This window comes from Seriola lalandi, unplaced genomic scaffold (assembly GCF_002814215.2).
Source record: "Seriola lalandi dorsalis isolate HSWRI2012SDOR001 ecotype SW California unplaced genomic scaffold, Sedor1 jcf7180002054972, whole genome shotgun sequence".
NCBI lineage: Eukaryota > Metazoa > Chordata > Actinopteri > Carangiformes > Carangidae > Seriola > Seriola lalandi.
Genome location: NW_019525660.1, coordinates 4,286,690 through 4,307,301, shown reverse-complemented (window position 1 = coordinate 4,307,301; position 20,612 = coordinate 4,286,690). Strand labels below are relative to the sequence as shown.

Genomic DNA, 20,612 nt, shown 5'->3' with positions numbered 1-20,612 from the left:
CTTTTTTTCACTGTCAAAATACCACTTAACACCTACTCACTAGGCTTTCTAACAATCTTAATTTAATTTATTGTGTGAAATACTTGTATTATCTATCCCTTCCTTTCATGATTAACCCATTAAAGGACACCTGTGACTACTATTGCTCAAAGAGGAAATAGCCACTAGAAAACCACATGTAAACAATAAGATAGCCCAACTACCAAAAATCTAAATATAGAGTTATGAAAACAAATTTCTGTGTCAATTCATTTGAGGTTTTTAAAATAAGGACTATATGCTCTGTATAATATTGTTAATTCTTTGGAATACTTTTATTCCTCCGTGTGTATGCAAATACGTAGAAGGTGAATTACAACAACACCACAAACTACCACCTCAGAAATGACCACAGACGTCTTTCTGACACGATCACCTACGATTTGTTTCACAAATAGAGGCACAACGTTTTTAACACAGGACTGTATTTGATATAATTACAGTGAACACGCACATTTACTGTATTTTTCTGGTGTAACACTTTTTGGTACTGTAAAATGTTTGTGTATATTAGTAGTATTTATATACATTATAGCAGGGCCTAGGCTTATCTTGATTATAAATGCTTGAGAAACACACAAAGTTCAAACCCTGGTGCTTTGCTAAAGTATGAAAGTTTATCATGGCTACAACAATTCTGGAGGGAATAACTTACATCTACGTTTAGGCCAGATCCTGTGACAGAGGTGCTCACATCTCTTCGTTTTAAGGGATCACAAGCCTAAAGCTTTGGGATCAATTGGCTTAAAGGTTATAGGCCACCACAAAATCAGGCTTGTGCCCGGAAGCTCTCCAGTTTGACCCGCAGACAAACGGGACACAAAGTGTCCATGGTATTTACACTACTTTCTTCTAACAATCCCAGAATACAACATGCTGCATTTTATAGATATGAAAATTACAGCTGCGTGACTCTGGAGCTGTCAGTGAAGATGCAAAATGACAAATTGAGTGTCATTGTGAAAGAGTGAACAAGAGAGTGGTTCTGAGCACTGTGATTATACTGGGCAGTTTCCAGGTGGAAATGTGTGTAACTGTGTGAATGCAAACAGGACGTTCCTGAAAAACGCAGCACAGCTTTTTGTGTTAAAGTTTATAAAAATTCTACTCAGGGTCAACATGCAGGCAAAATCTGCAACCACCAGTGAGAGTCAACTGGTAACCTAGTACGAGGCAGAAGAACTGTTGCTATGGTTACCTACAATCTAATAATCCTTGTGCAGTGATTTAGAACACCGGCTCTCATCAAGGTATCGTAAAACACATTTTAATGGACACCTGTCAGCCAATCAGAAACAAGTACTTGGCACTGTGATGGTAGATGTCTCTCCTCTGTTCCTTTCGCCTCTTCCTGTGTTTTCTCTGCGGGTACAGTGTGCCCACCTCTGCCGGGTAGATGTGCCCTGCACGTCTTTCACATGGAGCCCAGTGTCCTCGCCTCACCTGGCTGTTGTATCCTCTCTAATTAGTCTCTAGCTTTGTTGTGAATCAGGACCTGCCTCATGCAAAGTCAGCGTGTCATGACTAAATGTGCCCTAACAGATCGTCCTGTTCCTTGAAATGCCTCTTTTACTTTGGAGGACACAACCAATATACCTTTTTGCAATTGATGGTAACAAAAAACATTTGTGTGTCTGTCACTTGTTTCATGGGGCATTTGTGTCTGCCTTGTCAACATGTCAGGAAATATCAGGCACAAAAGGAAATAGCCTTTCTAAATCATGCATCAGTTTTGGGGGGATATATCAGGGCAAAATGTCAGAATAGTCTACAGGTTTCCAACTCAGGCCATGCTACGTTTACTACACTTTTTTTATTTAGTCACTGACCTTCTTATTGAGCTGATTATGAGCATTATGTAAAGCTGTTTTCTTTCATATATACTTGTTTCTTGTAGTAAGAAGAGCATATTTTAAGCTCAGTATCAGAGAGCTTACACTTTCTTTGTGTTTAACTGATTTTCAGACATGAGCAAAACATCTAAAGTAGCCCAATGTCATTTTCAAACATCCCACAAAATTGGAAAAACACATAGATGAAAAAGTCTGTAGCCCTGACTCACCCCCTGCACCTTTTGTGTTCTTGCTGATCACTTTGCTCAGTAAAGAGTCAGCCTGCAGCAAACAATAAACCTGCCACTATGTACATACAAGCAGGAGTCTCCAGACTCACCTTGGGCAGTGAGGCTCTGGAACCAGAGCTCTGTGTGGTCATCGTCAGCACAGTGGTGATGCCCAGACCAACTCTGGCAGGTGCAGCATCCATGTTTATCCAGAAAGATACCCATGACAGGATAACAATGAGGAGGGAAGGGATGTACATCTGGATCAAATAGTAGCCCATTTGACGCTCCAGGTGGAACTTCACCTCAATACAGGTGAATTTACCTGCAGACACATGACATAGTACAAGCAGTTGTGTTTTTCTTCAATTACGCTGTTGGAGTAGTAGAATATAAAGTACATGTAAGATAAATATAATATTTGCAGAGAAGAAATTTTGGTAAAAGCAACTGTCCTTTTAACCTTACAAGTCATAGGTAAAATCCCAACAAGAATAAATATGTATAATATTCTTGAACCTGTTTTCAATCAGCTGAATTTCTGCTTTTACGTCTTGTTCATTTAACAGACCTTTTCTGAAGAAGAAATCAGTTGAAGCGCTCAATCACAATTTGCCTTTTTAGCATGAGGTCACTGGTTTCTCAACACTTTAAATGGAATTCATAATGTACCTGTGTTATAATGCTTTGTGCAGTAGCCCAGATCCTTCTCCTCTTTTAGCACAAACTGTGGGAGGGTGAGATCATCAGCCACCTGAACAGGGTTGTCAGACAGCCACTCAAAGATCAAGTCATTCATGGTGTAACCAACTGTGAAACGAGAACAGAGCAGATAAAGAGGAGAGAGAAGACATCTAAATAAGGGAGATATAGTGAGAAATGAGGCTTTGCAACTGTCATGGAGTATAGCATATTTCCGCTTGCTTTGTATTCAGTACAAAAATAACAAAGACAAAGCTGTTTAGATTTTGATACATTGCTGAAAGTCAAGTAATATGCTGCACTAGCTGTTAAAAATTCATATCCTTATTATCACTATTGCTGTGATCCTCACCCCCTCCCCTCCCCTCCCTCCTCCTTAACCTCATTTTTCACTGGGATCTTGTTTCTGAGGCACAGATTTTATTCCATAGTAACATCAGAAACCTTGGCTAATGAGACTTGGAGAGCGGGAGGATGAAACTTGGAAGACTGGTGATGTAAAGGCCCTCTGCCCATCTGTCCAGCAACAAGCTACCCTCTGCCATCATGTTTGTCACAGTAAAGGTCACACACCATAGCTACATTCGTGCTGTTGTGGTTGCTTGAAGGTTACAGAGTTAAAAAAAAAAAAAAAGGCGGGGGGAGGGACATGAGGAGCATATCTGCTTAGGACGGTGGAGATATGCTGCATGTGTTCACTAACACTGAGCGTATTAGTGTGTGTAATCCTGTTAATGCACTGCATGTGGCTGCACTGATAAAAGCGTACAATATCATATGCAATATAATGGAATACATCAGTTGTGTTTGCAAGTGAATATACAACTACTGAAGCATTTAGAAAATCGCCACTCAGAAACACAAACGCACAGATCCGCTGTTGATTTGCATGATCTCTTTCAGGGCTGCACTCCTCACAGCTGCCTGATTACAGGTGTATTAAAAATGCATGCAAAAACAACAACAACAACAACAACACAGAATTCCTCACACATCTGAATAATACTGATGTCTACTGGGACCCTTTAGGGACTGAGCTACAAAGACATCAATTATTCAAGATGTTATACCCTATCCCGTACCACACGCCTGAAAAACAACACTACTCAAACACGCTTATCTTGTTCATGGGGAGAATTCACTGTCATTCACACACCCTGCCGTAACAAGCAAGGGGAATACCAATTCTTTAAAAGATAATGAAATGGTCTCCTTTTCTTCCACCAGCTACAGCTAAGAGGCGTTAAAACTCTACTGACAATAGTGTTCAAGGTGCAATAATAATGAAATTTATGAGACAGAACAGCAAAGTAGTATCTCAGCAAAGTAGAGTAATGACTGTTAGTCACATGTCATCTCCCTTTTCATGTAAAGAGGCAGTTCACCTAATGATAGCCCCTATCATAATGTTCGTTGTGCTTCAGATTTGCAGTCTTAAGTCTTGCTTTTTTCACTTATAGTGCAAGTTATGAAGTGGATTTGAGGTTACTGGACACTAATCGCTCAAGGCAAAGTGAAGTGGTATAAGCTGCATATATGGGGCTTTGATGTGTCAGAATAAGGCAGAATCTATTTATATGTCTATATAAGCCCGTGGCATGAAAGGCCAGAAAAGAAGATTGGCCTTGGCTCTTTCAAACCCCAAAGATAACTCTCGTCTTTTTCATCACCCTCCTCTTTCTCTCTTTCTCATGTTGAACAGACGGTGTTGCCACAGCTCCAGTAGTGGCAGTAAAACCTATAATGTCCTCTTAACATCGAGCTCTAGCCAAGGTGATCACACCCTTGGGTGGTGTACCAGCACTTGTCAACACAAGGCCAAGTATCCTCACCCACCAGGCCTTTAATCAGAAATGATTACATCTCCTCTAATGGCAGTGTGACAAGATACACTTACCCAAACACAAACTTATACACACACACAGCTACACATCTGTTTGCCTGAAAGTCTCCCCATCTCATGCTGCTAAAGGGTAAAATATCTTTATATTTTTGTTTTTATGCTGGCTGACATATATCTTCACTATTCATTGGATTTTTTTTATCGCTTGTCCCTGTGTTAATTTGCAGAAATAAATCATGCTGCCTCCTGTACAGAGAGAGAGTTCTAGCTCTACACAAACCAATACCTATTGTTCTTATTGAATCAGATAAGGATGCAGGTAGTGATACCACCATTCAGGCGGACTTATTTCTTTGTGAGCAATGCTTCTGAAAAGGGGCAGTGACTTCATTGTATGAGTGCTCTGTCTGTTTTCTCCCTTTTGCTAGGCTTAAATTCTTTTGTCCCGATGATGGGAAATTAGGTTACCTCTAGGCACAAGGGGTGGGTCACATATAATAAAAGGGACACAAAATTAAAGTTTCATTATTTATATCCTGGAAATTGGTTTTATGAGGGCAGATACTATCTCTGCTAAAGGCAAGGGAGGACTGAAAGGGGATAATGTTATTCCTACCCAATGTTTTATCACTGTAATAGCATTTTAAAAGGTTTAAAATTCATTTAATACATTTCTAGAACTCTATATTTTTAATAAATGTACAGAAAATGTGAACAAGTTTTAAAAAAAAACAAACAAAAAAAACAACAACTGACCATTTGCTAAGCCCCACCACACCTTTCTGTTGCTACACCGGTCAAGCTTTACACTCTCGCGCAGTACTTGTGCAGTTTACAGTGATAACAGTGGTAGATTAACCATTTCAAATTCTTAGTAATTATTGAAACAACTTGTCATTGATTTCAGACAGTGGTTGACATAAGCAGATGTCTCATTTGTTGTCTGCAACCATCAATTTTACCAGCTCAAATGACAGCAGTCTCTAGCAGATCAGCTACAGCTAGCTGGCTAATCAAGGTGACATTAGCTTGGTGAGTTGGATGTTGTCTCCAGATGACTCAACATTTACAGTTGAATTGTTTTTAAAACAAAAACCCCTACAAGGGGGTGATATGTGCTTGATACATACATAATACTGTGCTAAAAGGATAAAGCTACATGTCTCAAGCAAAAAAAGTCACTAACATTACCCTGCATTTTGACAATATAGCATCTGAGACTGGCTTCCAGAGTGAGGAAATACACTGGATGTGCTTGTCATGAATATATATATATATTTTTTTAAATGCAACCTGTAACTGCATAAAACAATGTAGTATGAAATACCCCAAGCCTTGGAAGTCAGGCGTGCTAAGCCTGACATGCTAATGTTAACGTTAGCACCACAGTAGATTGATGACTGACTAGCTTGATGGTAGCAGTCACATTACCTATATCATTAATAGATAACCACAAAAACATGGGATGCAATTATAAAACACAAGGGAAGCATTTTCTAAATGAACTTTGAATATAAGCCTAGTAATGAGACAAATAATTGGGATGATACAGTTTGTGTCTCTTGGAATATAACAAGTTTGGGCAATTTATAAGCCAGGCAAAAGGTACAAAAGAAGGAAATGAGGAGGTAAGTGAGGGGAAAAAAAGGAAGCAGAAGAAGAGAAGACTCACAGCTTTCAAGCTGCATGGTACAGGTCTGAATATCCATTGGGAAATTCTTCAAGTCCATAGGGCAGGACAGGGTAAGAGTCAGCCTGAGATAGACAGATTGGAAAAGAGAAAAGGAGCCATTGGGAATGTCAAAAGGCACAAAAGGGGTTCAAGAGAAGACACTAAACACAAGGAAAAATGATAGATTAACAGTGAAATAAATCAGTGCCAAGCTGCTTTCCATTGCAAATTATGAAACAAGAGTCTGTATGATAATGTTCAGTGCATTGAAATCGACCAAATAGGAAAAAAAGTAACACACATTTTACTATCCAACAGTAGATTGGAGAAAACATCTATCGTTACTGCCATTTGATTACTCATTGCACCACAGTAATGCCAAAGTAATTGGTGTAGGCACCCATATGATTTTTTGTTGTGGTGTGGATGCATTAAGCCTTCATGAATCCTCAGAGGAGAGAGAGAGAGAGAGCTATTTGTGAGTCTGTCTGGAGGAAAGCTGTGTAATTACCTGCTGTAATGCATCGCCCAGAGGCGAGACAAGAGCCGCCAGCACTATACACACAGGGATCCATTTGCTACTGTGTTATGATGACACAATATCTTTTTCACAACACGAAGAACAAACTATAAACACCCTAGTGATTGACTCTCCCAACATTGCCTAAATAGTGTCATGTATTTAGTGCACATGCACAGAAAGATGTTTGATCCGTAATTGCGGAAGCCAATCTGGAGGATGCAGTAAGTCAGTGGAATGAAGCGTTGATTATCTGTATTTGCAATACTCTTATTATGGGTACACTGGAGAAGTGTGTTGTTCATCTCTCCCACTTCCCAAAGCTGTTACAACTTCTCAAGCAAACACAGAAAAATGATAAAATCATACTGTATTAAAACATAAATATTTGTGTTGCACATGCTTTCATCCCTGAAATGTGCATTTTAATTGCTGGCAACAAGGAATTTGCACTCATTGTATTTCATTGTGTGTATTTAGTGGTATCCTCCCTATAAGACAAAAATAATCTGAATATGGCAGAGCAATTATTCTGCAGCAACATTTCCGTTTCAAAACTGAGCCCTCGATTAAGCCCCTGATGTCATTCTCTGACTGGCCAAACCAGCACTCAGTGGATGCAATCTTTAAATTTCAGGAGAATTATCTTTTAGTTACCTGATGCTATACAAAACGCTGCCATCTTGGAAAATCCGTAGCAGCTTGTTATCAGTGGTGACCTCGTGGAAATTGGCTCCTTTCTCGTTTGCAAAGAATAAATCAGGTTTCCAGATAGAGTCCAACATGGATGGATCCAGATCAAGGGAGTCATCTGGGTATTCGCTGTATGCCAGACGAGGGTCATTCCAGTTTTGCCGTAGAAATACATTGAGCCTGTAGTCCTGTGGAAGAACTCAGGCTAGTTAATGGAAAATATATCATCAGTGCAGTTTGTGGTACAGATGGGAGAGCTTAGGAGTGGCTCATTCTGCTGTAGTGATTTGAGATGCTTCTGGGAATGGTCTGATACTGGTCACTATTGGAATCCATTGTGACTGAGATGAACAATTCATTGTACTCAATGAAAGACCAAACTTTTAAGGGTAACCGTATTTAGATGGAGTATCACTTTAAATTTTGAAAATACAAAATTGATTTCCTCTACATAAGTTTTATTTAAGTGCAAGGATAGAATCCTACATCACTAGAGAATAGACTATGATGTACTATCATGTTTCCATTGTGCCCAATTTCATTACTAACAGTATTAAGTACAGAAATGCACTCATGCACCCACTATTGGGAGATTGCAGATGAGCAGCATCATGATGTGGAGAGCAGTGTTGGTCTCAGAGGACTTAAAACAATCAAATGGTTGGTTGTTAGTAGAAAATTGGCAAATAAGTGTTTTTATTTGACAAATGTTGTTTCTGTGAATAAAAGTTACATTAAATGTTTAATATTCATGGGTGAACACTATAATTGTGACATATATTGTAATGATGCCAGATAATAAAGGCACCACTCTTGTTGAGATGCCCCTGTTTGACCATATTTGTCAGATTTTACTAAAAGTGACTAAGATGGTGAACTGTTTGCTCAACTGTTGCAGACGTGCTGCTGGTGAACAAAGGGTAGGCAATACAAGACAGGCCAAGGACAAATGCCGAACACAATCACTCCTGCCTGCAGCCAGCATACATGAGTAATTAAATTAGAATTCTAATCCGTGCAATTAATTCAGAATTCATCTTCCGGCATTGTAGATGGTTGCTTTCCTTGTTCACTTCATTTATCAAAATAAAAAGCATGCTTCACCAATGCACACAGTGACATCATTAGTATTGTCGTTCTCTGGGCAAACCTGACCGGAGGTCTGGCCTTCTGCACCTCCCTTAGCCACCCTTAAACAATTCACTGCTATTTTATGCTGATCCAGCAGTTATAACACTGTAAGTGCAGACTCGAGGGCAGCCATTTTTCCCCAACCCCTCGTCCTCTCTCTCTGCCCCCTTTTCATTCATTTTCTCAATTTTTCATTTTAATTGCAGAGTGGACAGTTCATTATCAGTATGTCAGTGACCCACTGGTCTCTGAAGGTTGCACTGTTATGCTCCAGGAAACACAGAAATGAGGGAAAGGCTTCAGCACAGAGTGGACTGGCAAAGAAGTTTGTAGGAAAGAAAGAGGATGGAGCGCTTAAAGATTTTTTTTTTTTTTTTTGTGCAAATCATGGGAGAGATGTAACGGAAGAAACCACAAACCATTTCCCATAATCATGTCAAGAAAAACATTAATTATCAGTCTTAAACATAAAACTGCTTTTAAGAGAACACATTTGCATTTCTGAATGTGCAACATTTGAAATTGTCATGGTCTTCTCACCATTGTCGTTTCTGTGATGGACCCAAAGCTGTTGATGAAAATATTACAGGTGACATTCACAGGTGGACCTGAGGGAAGAAAAAACAGCCTGAATTTCACATCTTTCACTTCAGACAGGATTCATGAGATCACACTGTTGTGTGCATTAAACATGCCAATTATAATGTACATCTCCCGAGGCTTCTTAAAATGTACATCATTTTCTCCATTACTTTTCATGTTGCTACAGTGCAAGTCACACCATCTCCAGTGCTACCGCTGCTCTTTAAAGACACTTAGAGAAAGTATATGTTTTTTTTTCAGGCCTGTCACTTCAAGTGTAATTACAGCTAAAAAATCTAATTTAGTGAAACCAAACTGAAAAGATTTAAGAGAAATTCTAGGGGGAAAAATGGCTAATGTTGGGATTGTTAAAACTAAGACCAAGGAAGGTCAAAGAGATGTGTCTGCTCTGTCGGTGTGCAATCGTCTCGCCAAATTATGTTTATATGTTACTACTTTGCAAAACAAATACATGAAACGTCACCCAATTTGTGTTTTATCAATATGATGAGGAAAGGTTTTTGCAAAAGTATTTGCAAATAACTGTAGATTCAGTATGACTCACTCAAAATATCTCTGATATCTATCACCCATAAATGTCCATAAATCCACTTAGAGAAGAAATGCATACAATCCCAGAACTTGGAAGTTTTCATCCATGAGTACACTGCAAACAGGAGCTGACAATAACTAATTCAGCAAACTTTTAACAGTGCCAAAATGTAGACAAATATAGGTCAAAAAACAGGGCTCGGGTTTGAGCCCACAAGTAACTGACTGAAGCCCCCAGATTATTGAAACCGAAGTTCCAAAACCATGATGAACATGATTATCCCCCAATAATTAAGACAAAGAATAACAGAAGTGAAAAGAGCCATTATTATTAACTTTTTTATTTATTTATATTTTTTGACATTGCTAAATGTCAGTGTTTGAAACCCCCTGCCTACTACAAACCAGACCACAGGACTCAGGATGAGGACCCCAGTGTTAAGTCCTGTGCTTTGGATGCACCAACCTTGCCCTAGTTTTGGCAGCAATTGTTTTTCCATCAAAACATAATTGTCAATACACTTAAATAGTATATAAATGTAACTTCTAGAAGACGGTGTTCTTGTACTGCATGGTAAAATATTCTATCCCTAAATTAAGTCAAAAGCAAAACAACAAAATGGCTGGCTGTCACCACAAAGGCTTAATTAAATGCTGAACCAACCGTAGTCTTTGAAACCGACCGGGGTGAAAACGAGGACAAGCTGATGCAATATATGTATAGTGGAAGGCCGGGAACCTCAGAATCACACTATAGTTATAGACAGAACAACGTTCAGCACATACACATGAGAATGGTCAGCTGCTTAGCTTTCACAGCACAGATCCACTGGTCTTTGTTTTTTCTTTTTGTGTATTTTTTTGTGCTCATGCTTTCCACTGGATTTTCTTGAGGGCTGCTGTCGGTCGGCCTCGGCATGTACTGTACCTTTGAAGTTGGGTCTGATGCGCGCATCATAGCCTGACGTTCTCCCCATGAGCTTGTCCAGGAAGTCAGAAGGCGACAGCTGTGGTCCTGCCCTGCTGGGGGGCTTTATCTCCTCCTTACAGGAGCTCAGTCTGACATTACCCAGGGAGAGGAGGGGGGAGAGGGGGAACAAATACAAACACAAAGAACAGAGAGAGGATTTGAGAAATAGTAGAGGAGGAGAGTGTATATGTATAAGAGGTAGCAGTTGGGGGTGGTGGTGGGGGGGGATAATGAGAAACCAACAGAATGAGAAGCCAACAGCTATCAGCAAGTCAGTCATCAGCAAAAAATACCCAGCGGTGGAAGGGGAAATGAGGGTGAAAAATGACGACTGAATAGCTTGACTCAGCTGGCGACTAAAAGCTTATCTATTTCACATCATGTCTGAGACTTATCGTTGTTGTTAGGCCCCGACTAGAGAGAAGCAAAACAGAAGCAGAGGTAAACTCGTCCCTCTCCTGCGCTTCCTGCTGCTTGTGGCTTAGCAGGGGTAAGACTTGACAGATTGATGGCTCAATTGTAATGCTATGAATGTCACACAGGGGAGAGGAAGAAGTTGATACAAGCTCTGGTGAGGCTCAGGCAGCCACTGACAGGAATAACCAACAGGCCAGAGAAAGTAAAGAGAGGAAGGAGGACTGAGACAATCTTAAAGAAGCAAAGAAAGACAGAAGGAATGAGGGAAACGCTCTTTAAGCCAGGAAACCCTGGTTTATTATGCAGTGGATTTCTTATGAGCTCCTGTTGTAGCACAGCTGATTGCACCCCATGCTTTGATACAATTGTTAACAGTTCACAATCTGTCATGATCTGAAACTCTGGAGTACAGATGGGGGCGGGGGGGGGGGGGGGGTTCAATCCCCTCTGAGGCACAGCTTTGCTGATGCCCTGTGTTCTCATGAGTGTGTTTGGAGCCAGCCACTGATCCACCAATCTTATGGCCTCTTAACTGTATTTAGAGTCACATAAACTGCATTGTCAGGGGCTACAGGATTGGAAGAATTTGTGGAGGATCTTTTCAGGACTTCATGAGTAAAGCCAAGATGATCCTAAGAGATTTTCCATTTGTAATAGTGTAGACAACATTAGAAATCATATGGATACTAGAATGGCACTGAATAGAGTGCACACCTCTGCTAAGGCCTAACAATCCTACACATGTCTTTTGTTGTCAAGTATACCTTAAGCAAGACGGCTGTATGCTTTTACGATCTATTGTGCGAAAAGATGACATTATACAATTCATACAGCTCTACAGCATCATGAATTGTCTCATTGCTATGTCGCAACCATCTTTGCTATTGTGTAATTTTATTAGTTGCATGTTGAATGTGCTGATGCCATATGCATTGTTACTTAATATTAATTATTAACTGCACCAAATTGTACAAACTCATAGATGTCAACGTCATATGCCTGTTTTTTTCCATCAGGATCCATACATTATATCCTAAGAAATTGCTAAAAAATTTTGAAAAATACTTTATTTTGTAATGTTAAAAAAAGTGATACAAAATTCCTGCATCCGCCACATTCACCATTTCTGCATTAAAATTGAATGGGTTCTTCTCTGGCCCATCTCTCTACCAAGTTTGGTGCAAATCACTTCAATACTTTTTGCGTAATCCTGCTGACAAAGACAGACACACACTGTATATTATGAAGCTCTTCCATAAAATAGTTATTGCTATAGTTTAATATTCTATTGCACCTAAAATATCAGGGCTCACCAGCTAATTGCACACTATTAGCCTCAGAGGAACGGGCAATTCCATGGAATACCATCATTGGTGCTGCCCCTATTATTTGGACCCACCTAAGTCATCTACCTTCCTGTACACCCTCTCAGGCTGAGAATCTTTCTCCACAGAATATACTAGCATTAATGGGGTTAACTTTTTAGCCATTCCTTGTTTGCTCTCCACACACACTGCTCACTGACGCACCTACATTTGAAATGCCCTTGCTCACCAGTGATTTGTAATTGCTTCCCAGCATACAGAGGGGAAACCTGCATGCTGTCAATTGTCCTACAATGTCCGAATGTAAAGCAATGCAACCATCTGTATAAATCTCTTTTTTTTTCTTTTTTGGCAATAATAATGACCTGTTTCTAATTTGAGACATTACATTTGTTTTTTTTCATGAGGCACTTTTCTCCTCTTACTCACTCAGAGGTGTAAATTGCCATAACTTTGTTAGTGGCTAGGATTTTTTTTCTAACCTAACTGAAGGAAATTATCCAAATCAGCAATGTGGTTTGTTTACTTTTCCCATCAGACTGCATCGCTGTTAGCACATATTTAGCATGCACTGCAGTAAGTGAATGCATCGCTGTTGATACCAATGCAACTTTCAGTGCTGATTCTGATGACCTTCAGGTCAGCAGTACATTTAGCCTGTTGCTGGCTCAGTTCAGTCCTGACTTAGGCCTAGACAACCGCTGTTCCTAAGTTTAATAGCTCAGTAAGCTACTACTTACAACATCGAGTCATCACATCATGACTGTCTCCACGGCTTTTGCAGTGACTTAATAAGGTTTTAACAGTTAAGTAATCCACCTCACAGCTGACCTGACAACGGTTCTTTTAGTCACCAGTGAGGCGAGCTACAGATTTAATCAGTATAGTCAGTTCACTTTGACAATTTGGCCTTAAAGATTCATCCATACATATAACATGTTTACTCTTGTGGACCCGATGTGTTTACTAAACTATTTACTGTGCTGTACTACTAATATGAGCAAGTCCTGCCTTTAACCTTTTATTGGAAGCTCGTTTAGCTTGCTGCATAGCCATGTGGGCATAGTGAAGGCAGAAGAATTCATGACAGCTGCCATATAAGCATGATAACATACAAACAGTTTCATGGCTAACCACTGAATAGTTTCCATCCCTGGAGCCTCACAGTTAGTGTGGCTAACAATAATACCAGCAGCCAGCACCTTTTGGTTTATTTTCCCAGTGGAGCTGCACACATATCTCAGTCTTTCTTACATTATAAAGCTTAACTCTCACTGGTCCCCTGACTCCACTCCACTGCTTCTGGCTGAGGTCCACTCTGTAGTTTTGCTGATGTTACACTATATTGGTACCCCTTCCATCCCCCTCTCTCTCACATACACACACACACACATACACACTATCACAAATGCACACAGTTACACAGGGAGATGGATTGATGGTTTGACCCTTAAGCTTACAGTAAGCCATTGATAACGAATGGCCTCTCTTGGGTTGTACTTGTTTTACGAACCAGGGCTAAAAAATAAAATATCCTGTTTGATCTCAAGTGTGAGTTTACTCTGACAGGTAGTCACAAGCATTCAGACACAAATGACTGTGACAGTAAACTCTTTAGTCTTAAAGAAATATTGGCAGAAGAAGAATTGCTAGCTGACACAATAGCACATGTTGGCAGTGATTATTGAAGGCTTGGCCTGCTCAAAACTGATGAAAATGGTCAATTTGATGATGTTTCTGGTGTGAAAATCATTAAGGGGTTCACTACAGTCAACACAGTATCTCCAAAACGTCGAAGGTCTAGCCCATAAGATAAGGTTTGCCTTATTACACTGTTCATTGTTGTGTCCGTGCTCTGAAGTCAAAACTATTTAAACAACACACTTCCACAGCAAATTCTAGTGAAATATGGCCTGGGATTGTGAGTGTCATTTCTCTGCGAGTCATTTCGGCTTGTTGATGGTAATGAACACACAAGATAGCTGCAATATGGCACTCCTCAAATGTGAAAAGTCTTATTATTTTCATGGCGATCAGTATTGAGAACAATACTCTAGTGGTCTTAAACTGTATTAAAGATAATTTCCAGTTAGGCCTTTTTCATTGTTGTATAGCACAGAGTGGATACACCTCTAATGTGTCTGATATCTGTCTTTCTTTTTTGTGTTTCTGGTTTGATTAATGCAAATTTAAGCTTCATTAATCTCCATTATTTGCACTTTTATTGTTAATTGAAAAAAACGTTTTTTTCTTTAATTTCCTTATTTGTGAGCACTCTAATATTTGCAATGGCTTCTTGAGGATGACTTGGTAATTTATTTTTCTAATGGTAATTCTAATCTTAGACACAAATTCATCAAATTCAGAGATATTTGGCATCAATTAGCTGATCCATCTTGGAATATGCACATCAGAGGTTCAGCATTTCTTTGCGGTGTGACTATATGGCTGAACTCTCGGCTGTGCGAGTAGCTGTGGGTTTCTGCTTTCCCTCAGGAACCTACGTCGCCTCTCGGTCAGCCTTCATGCATTTCTAATTGGACACTTTCCTATTGTGTATGATGCCATCTGTGCTTGAATACTGGCTATCTTATAGCATGGAGAGGGTGAAATAAGATACAGCCCAAATCTGTTTTACAAGCATGTCAAAATTTTGGTCTTTTGAGTTTTTAGTTTAAACCCATATGTCTGAAAATTTGCACACCTGTGTGCGGAGTGAAGACTGATAGAGGTTTTAGATACAGTGCAGAAAGAGAGAAAGCTGGAATCTTTAATGGCTGTCTTTATTGACAAAAAGTATATTGTATGTGTTAGGCAAATGTTTTTAGATATTAATACCTTTGAGGTTAATGTACTGTAAAACAGTCACTCTTAAAATTAAATCTAGTTTCTATTGACCATTAAACTACAAGTGTAACTGCAAGTGGCTCCACATAACCCTTCAAAACTAAATTATGTGGTTCTTTGTCTGAATGATTCAATTATTAAGATGCTCTTTGCTGACATTTAATGAGCCTGACCTTTTACTTCCCTCTACATCCCTTTCATTTGAGCATCCGTGCCAGACTGCTGTCGAGAATACGCAACAACTTCCTTTCCTTCCATTATGGAGCTTTGGCTGTCACTCTGCTGTTAACAAGGGATTTGATTTGGCTTTTTAAAGTAAAGTTGACTCAAAGCTGAAATACAATTGTATATACACACACTTTGAAGTTTCAGAAAAAGAGAGATGGTTATATAAAATTGCCACATTTAAACACACCTTCACAGCTGCTGGGGAATGATTTAGTATCTTTGAAGTTTCAGTATGTCAGCCGGTGTTACTGTACATCTTTATTGCTTTTATGAACATTTTATATTTCTATTTTAATTCTTGAATCTCTCTGAGAAGAAGACTAAATAAATACACATTGAAATACTTTAATCCTAAAATCCTGTCTAGATATTGACATGTAAAGTAATTATAGACTTAAAGATTCAGTACTTCTATAGTTCTTCTATTCTTTTTTTAAAGTTATTTTTTGGCCATTTTTATTTTTTATTTTTGGCTTTATTGAAAAAGGGAGAGTGAGAGAGAGAGACAGGAAAGTTAGGGAAGAGAGAGAGGGGATGACAGTAAAGGGCCTGAATCGGGTTTGAACCCAGGCCGCTGCAGTAAGGACTGAGCCTAAAAGGCATGTGCTCTACCAGGAGTTTGTATGGCTCAAAGCTCAAGCTAGTGTAGGCTACAGCTATGAGAGGGAAATGTTAGGACAAAAATGTCAGGACTGTGCTGTCAGCAGATCCACCATGGGAAGCCACTGTATGTAAAAATAATCAGAAAAGCTAGTCGGCTTTTGATTACCGTTCCACCCCACCTGGCCTGAAACAAATTTTCAGTCAGCCATTAATTTTAATCAAAGTATGTGTACACATGACCAGTGGTTCAAGAAAACGGCATGTAGTCATTTTCTGCATACAAGGATGCATGGAGCAGTGTTGGCCATGGTTGTCTTGTTTTCCAATTTTTCTCACAGGAAAACACTCCGTCAGTCAAAAATCATGGTGGCCAACATTTGTTTGTAATATGTGCTCATCCCAAAACATTATGTAAAGAGCCCTAACCAGAATATGGGTAGGTACAGACACATACATGTCTTCAGCTGCACCGTATTGCCCTATAAGAACTCAGAGACAACACTTAAAATTTCTTCTGAACATTAGGGAAAGATCATGGTTATGGCAAATGAACAGTGGTAAGTGTATGCTAAAAGAGTAACTCAACAAATTTAGCAAGCCCCTGGTGCTAAGTTACTCTTTATAATCAGGCATCTAAAACACTAAGGTCAGGGAAAGATCATCGTCACAGTTAATAAAAAGGCAACATTAACTGCAGGTCTGGGATGAAACACAAACTTCTGTCTGCTGCATGAAAGTTGACCTACACACACTTCCTTTCTGCTTTGCAACATACAGGGCACACTACTTCCTCCTTAAATTTAATATTGGAATACTGGACTGTTGCAACTAGTGTTTTAAGATTAATTTTGAGTTCCAGTTAGGATATGAAGACGCAAAATGGTTCCAATAAAGCATTAATGGTTGACCCTTTACAAGCTTCCATAGTAGATAATATCTAAAATGAATGTGGGGAGGCAGACCTAGAGAAATTGTACCCACTTCCAGCACAACGCATCATTTGGTTACAAGGAATATATGACCAGACACAGTAAAAGAAAAGAGGCTGGAGCTGCCATTGTGTGTACAGTACATAAGGCTCAAATATATGAGGACATAAAAGGACTGGGGAGAGGGGTTAGGGTGGCAAGGTCAGCAAGAGACCAACATTTGTTTACATCTGCAAAATTCACTGCGTCCTCTTATTTTCTTACAATATAAAGCTTAAGTATATCCTACAAATATGGACAGACATGAATATTAAACACATGCATTTGCTCAGCTACACAAAACTGGTTGATTGGTTTTCACTTAATAACAACATGAAGCATTTTGCCAGTAACTTATCATCTTATTCTGTATAACTTCAACCTTGTTGAGCCTCAGATTTGGAAGTAACGGTCCGAAATGACTCCTAATTAGGTGGGATGGGATTCTGCCCATGGAGTGCAAACATATTCTGTTAATTGCTTTTTCATTAGGAAGCTGGTGATCAGAAAAGCACATCATTTCGCAGTATGTCTGTTCCTGGTTTCCTACAAGGAAGCACTGGGGGATATCAAGGCCATTAGACATCCATGCATGAACATACCAACTTTTTAGTGCCATTAGCATAATGGGAAAGAGAACAAAACTGCTTTCTCTGCCTGTTGAAACACATTGCTCTAATTTCCTACTTGTCAAATTGACCTTGACATCCACTTGAGCCTTAGGAATTGCTCTCATAGCAGGGCTCTCACTATGAAGTTGAATGCAGGCCTTCTGGACAATCAACACAACTTTCACACCAACCAATACGAACTGACTCATGCTAGTGACAGGCCTTATATCAAAATACAGATGGCATGCTTTATGGTAATACAATGACATTGACGTCATTTTTTTTGTCTTAAATGACCTGTGTAGCCATTGTCACACTACTGTATATGATGGCCTTTGGCTACTGTTGTCCCCTTTTGATCAATAGGCTCATTGGGGAATGGGATTTGGAGCACACTGCAATTTACCCTTAGACGTTCATCTTCAGTGACATGACCACTGCCACTCTGCGCAGTGACACCTCGAGGTATGGAAACACAGATATAGACAGAGCTTCCTTCTGTTAAAAGCTTCTCACTGAGACTAGTCGGTAACCAAAGTAAAGTGGAAACATGGATCACAACTTTAGACTTTGTGAGGTTGGAAAAATATACTAAAACAACCAATGGAGGCCAAAATGGATGCAGTCAGAATGTACAACTATAAATCAGAGATTAGTAGGATTGAGGTAAAATGAAAAATTGTGTGCAGGTTAAGCATTCAGTACAAAGGTGTCATTTGCAAGGCAGATTACTAGAAATTGTTCCACTGGGTTTATGATGTCATGGGAGAAACCTTCAGGGCATACATGCATATTCTATGTTGATAAAATACAAGATGGATGGATTTGAAATTACTTATGAATCAGTAAATTTTTTTCGGTATCTGTAGAGCAATATCTGTCATTATGCAGGGGGAGATTGATGAGCTAAAGACTCTCCTTCTTGACACCATTACCTGCTTAGATACTATCTACACTTAAACAAGACAATGAGCTACATTCTGTTTTGCTGCTTTTGTTAAAGGTACTATTTGAATAATGTGAAGCTATTTGCACCTTTTTTTTTATTGCCAATGTGTAAAGGGATTATAACGTAACTTTTAAAAAATGACACCTTCCCTGACTTTCTCTGTTGTCTTTGGACTGATTTCTACGTACATTACTTGGGCCAGCACTTGCTGATTGAAATTCACTTAATGGCCACTGGAGTCATTAATAACTATGGTTATCTGAATGATACATAGAGAGAGTTTAAAGCATAAAGCTGGTGACATTCTAAAAATGTGCTTTTCCCAATAAATCCCATGAAAAGGCCAAACCCAACAATGAATTTGTCTGTCACTGTAGTTCGTAGCAAATGATACTCAAACACTAGTAAATGGTGCATTTGTTAGGGACTATGAAGCTGTATATTCAGTGCAAGTACCTGCAGTGTATGTGGTATCAACCTTAAATAGATTACAGTGCCCATATATATTGTAACGAAGGAACATGCCAGCCAGTGTCATGGTTGGGCTTATTAATGTGTTTTTAATCATTTCTGGACAACAATAGAAGTTTATATTATATCAAGGTTTAGCTACACAGGAAATCAATCTATATTAGTTCAATCAGTTTATTGGTTTAGTTTGAGATTTGTTGACAGAGAAATGTAGAATATCACCAGACGCTGTCGTATATGTTCAGGGAAGTGAATAGAACAGGTATATACATAATAAATGTAACGGTGTATATTTCATTGCTCAGCAGGGGATATACAGCTGAAAGAAGAACAAAGATGGTTGGGGGATTTAGTGTACTTTAAACAGTGGCAGAGGACTCCCACTAGATAAAGATATGGGTGTTTATCAATGCTGAACCACAGGCTTGAACTCAAATGCAGACACAGACTCAGTTAAAAAATCAGTCCTTTTTAATCAGAACGAGGTCGGTGCAGAGGTGATCAGTCAGAAGGGCAACAGTGTCCAAATCAGTAGGCGAAAGGCAAGGTCAAGGCAAAAACAGGTCAGGAAACTATTGGCCTTAGAAACTCACAAGGAAAAATGTTGGAACACTGTCACAAGGGAACAAGACGAACTGGCGCAGAAGGAAGGGGACACTAAGACTATATACTCAGGAGGTGGGGAGACATAATGAGACACAGGTGCAACACATAAGGGCAGGGCAGGTGATCACACAGGAGGGAAACACATGAGGGCAGTAAGTAAAGGACCATAAATGAGACAAGAGGTGAGTATCAAAAAAAAAAACAGGAAGTACGAGACAAAGAACACTAGTAGAAACAAAAAGGTTACTTAACTATCCAGACGGGGCGTTACAGGTGTTTACAGGGTTGCTTTCAGTTCAGTCCCAATCTTTGAACTATCTCTATTCTCCACAGTGTTAACTTTGATCTTTTATTTTTCAGTAAAGTATAATTAGTTCAACCATGAGCCAATGCTAATAGTAGAATATACTTCTTGGTAAAGTACTCTATATAGCTGTCTCAATGCAAACCCTGGGTTTAATGATTTAGATTAATCCATGCTAACCCAGAGTAAATCGCAACTCTGTGCTGACGCTCATGTGTACTAATTTGTAATGCAATCTTTAATCTTGTGAGAGTGAGGCTTGACATCTCTGGAGTACCCAGCAGAAATGACGTTTCCAGGCTTGTGCCACAGTAATGACAAGGGCACAATGAGCTGTAGCTTGATGACAGATTTGTTCAATGATGGCCTGTTTCTACTACGCTGAACTCCAACTACCACCCCGGGCTTTTTCCCATGCAGCCTTGAGTAATCTTCAGCACTCTAATACATTCTAGGCAAGTGACTTAAAATTCATATTTGTGTGAAATATAATATCTCTCTTTGTGATTAATTCTTT

At 39.4% G+C, this 20,612-nt stretch overlaps 1 protein-coding gene across 2 annotated transcripts in view; it reads right to left on the bottom strand.

The window, feature by feature from the left end:
• glra4a (glycine receptor, alpha 4a) overlaps positions 1-20,612 on the bottom strand; it is a 43,796-nt gene that overhangs the window by 6,770 nt on the left and 16,414 nt on the right. For both annotated transcript variants that reach the window (XM_023397989.2, XM_023397990.2), the window contains exons 2-7: positions 10,725-10,855; positions 9,203-9,270; positions 7,496-7,719; positions 6,319-6,401; positions 2,774-2,911; positions 2,212-2,426 (exon numbers count right to left, since the gene is read on the bottom strand). In XM_023397989.2, coding sequence (XP_023253757.1) covers positions 2,212-2,426; positions 2,774-2,911; positions 6,319-6,401; positions 7,496-7,719; positions 9,203-9,270; positions 10,725-10,855 — 859 coding nt within the window. The remainder of the gene's footprint in view (positions 1-2,211; positions 2,427-2,773; positions 2,912-6,318; positions 6,402-7,495; positions 7,720-9,202; positions 9,271-10,724; positions 10,856-20,612) is intronic.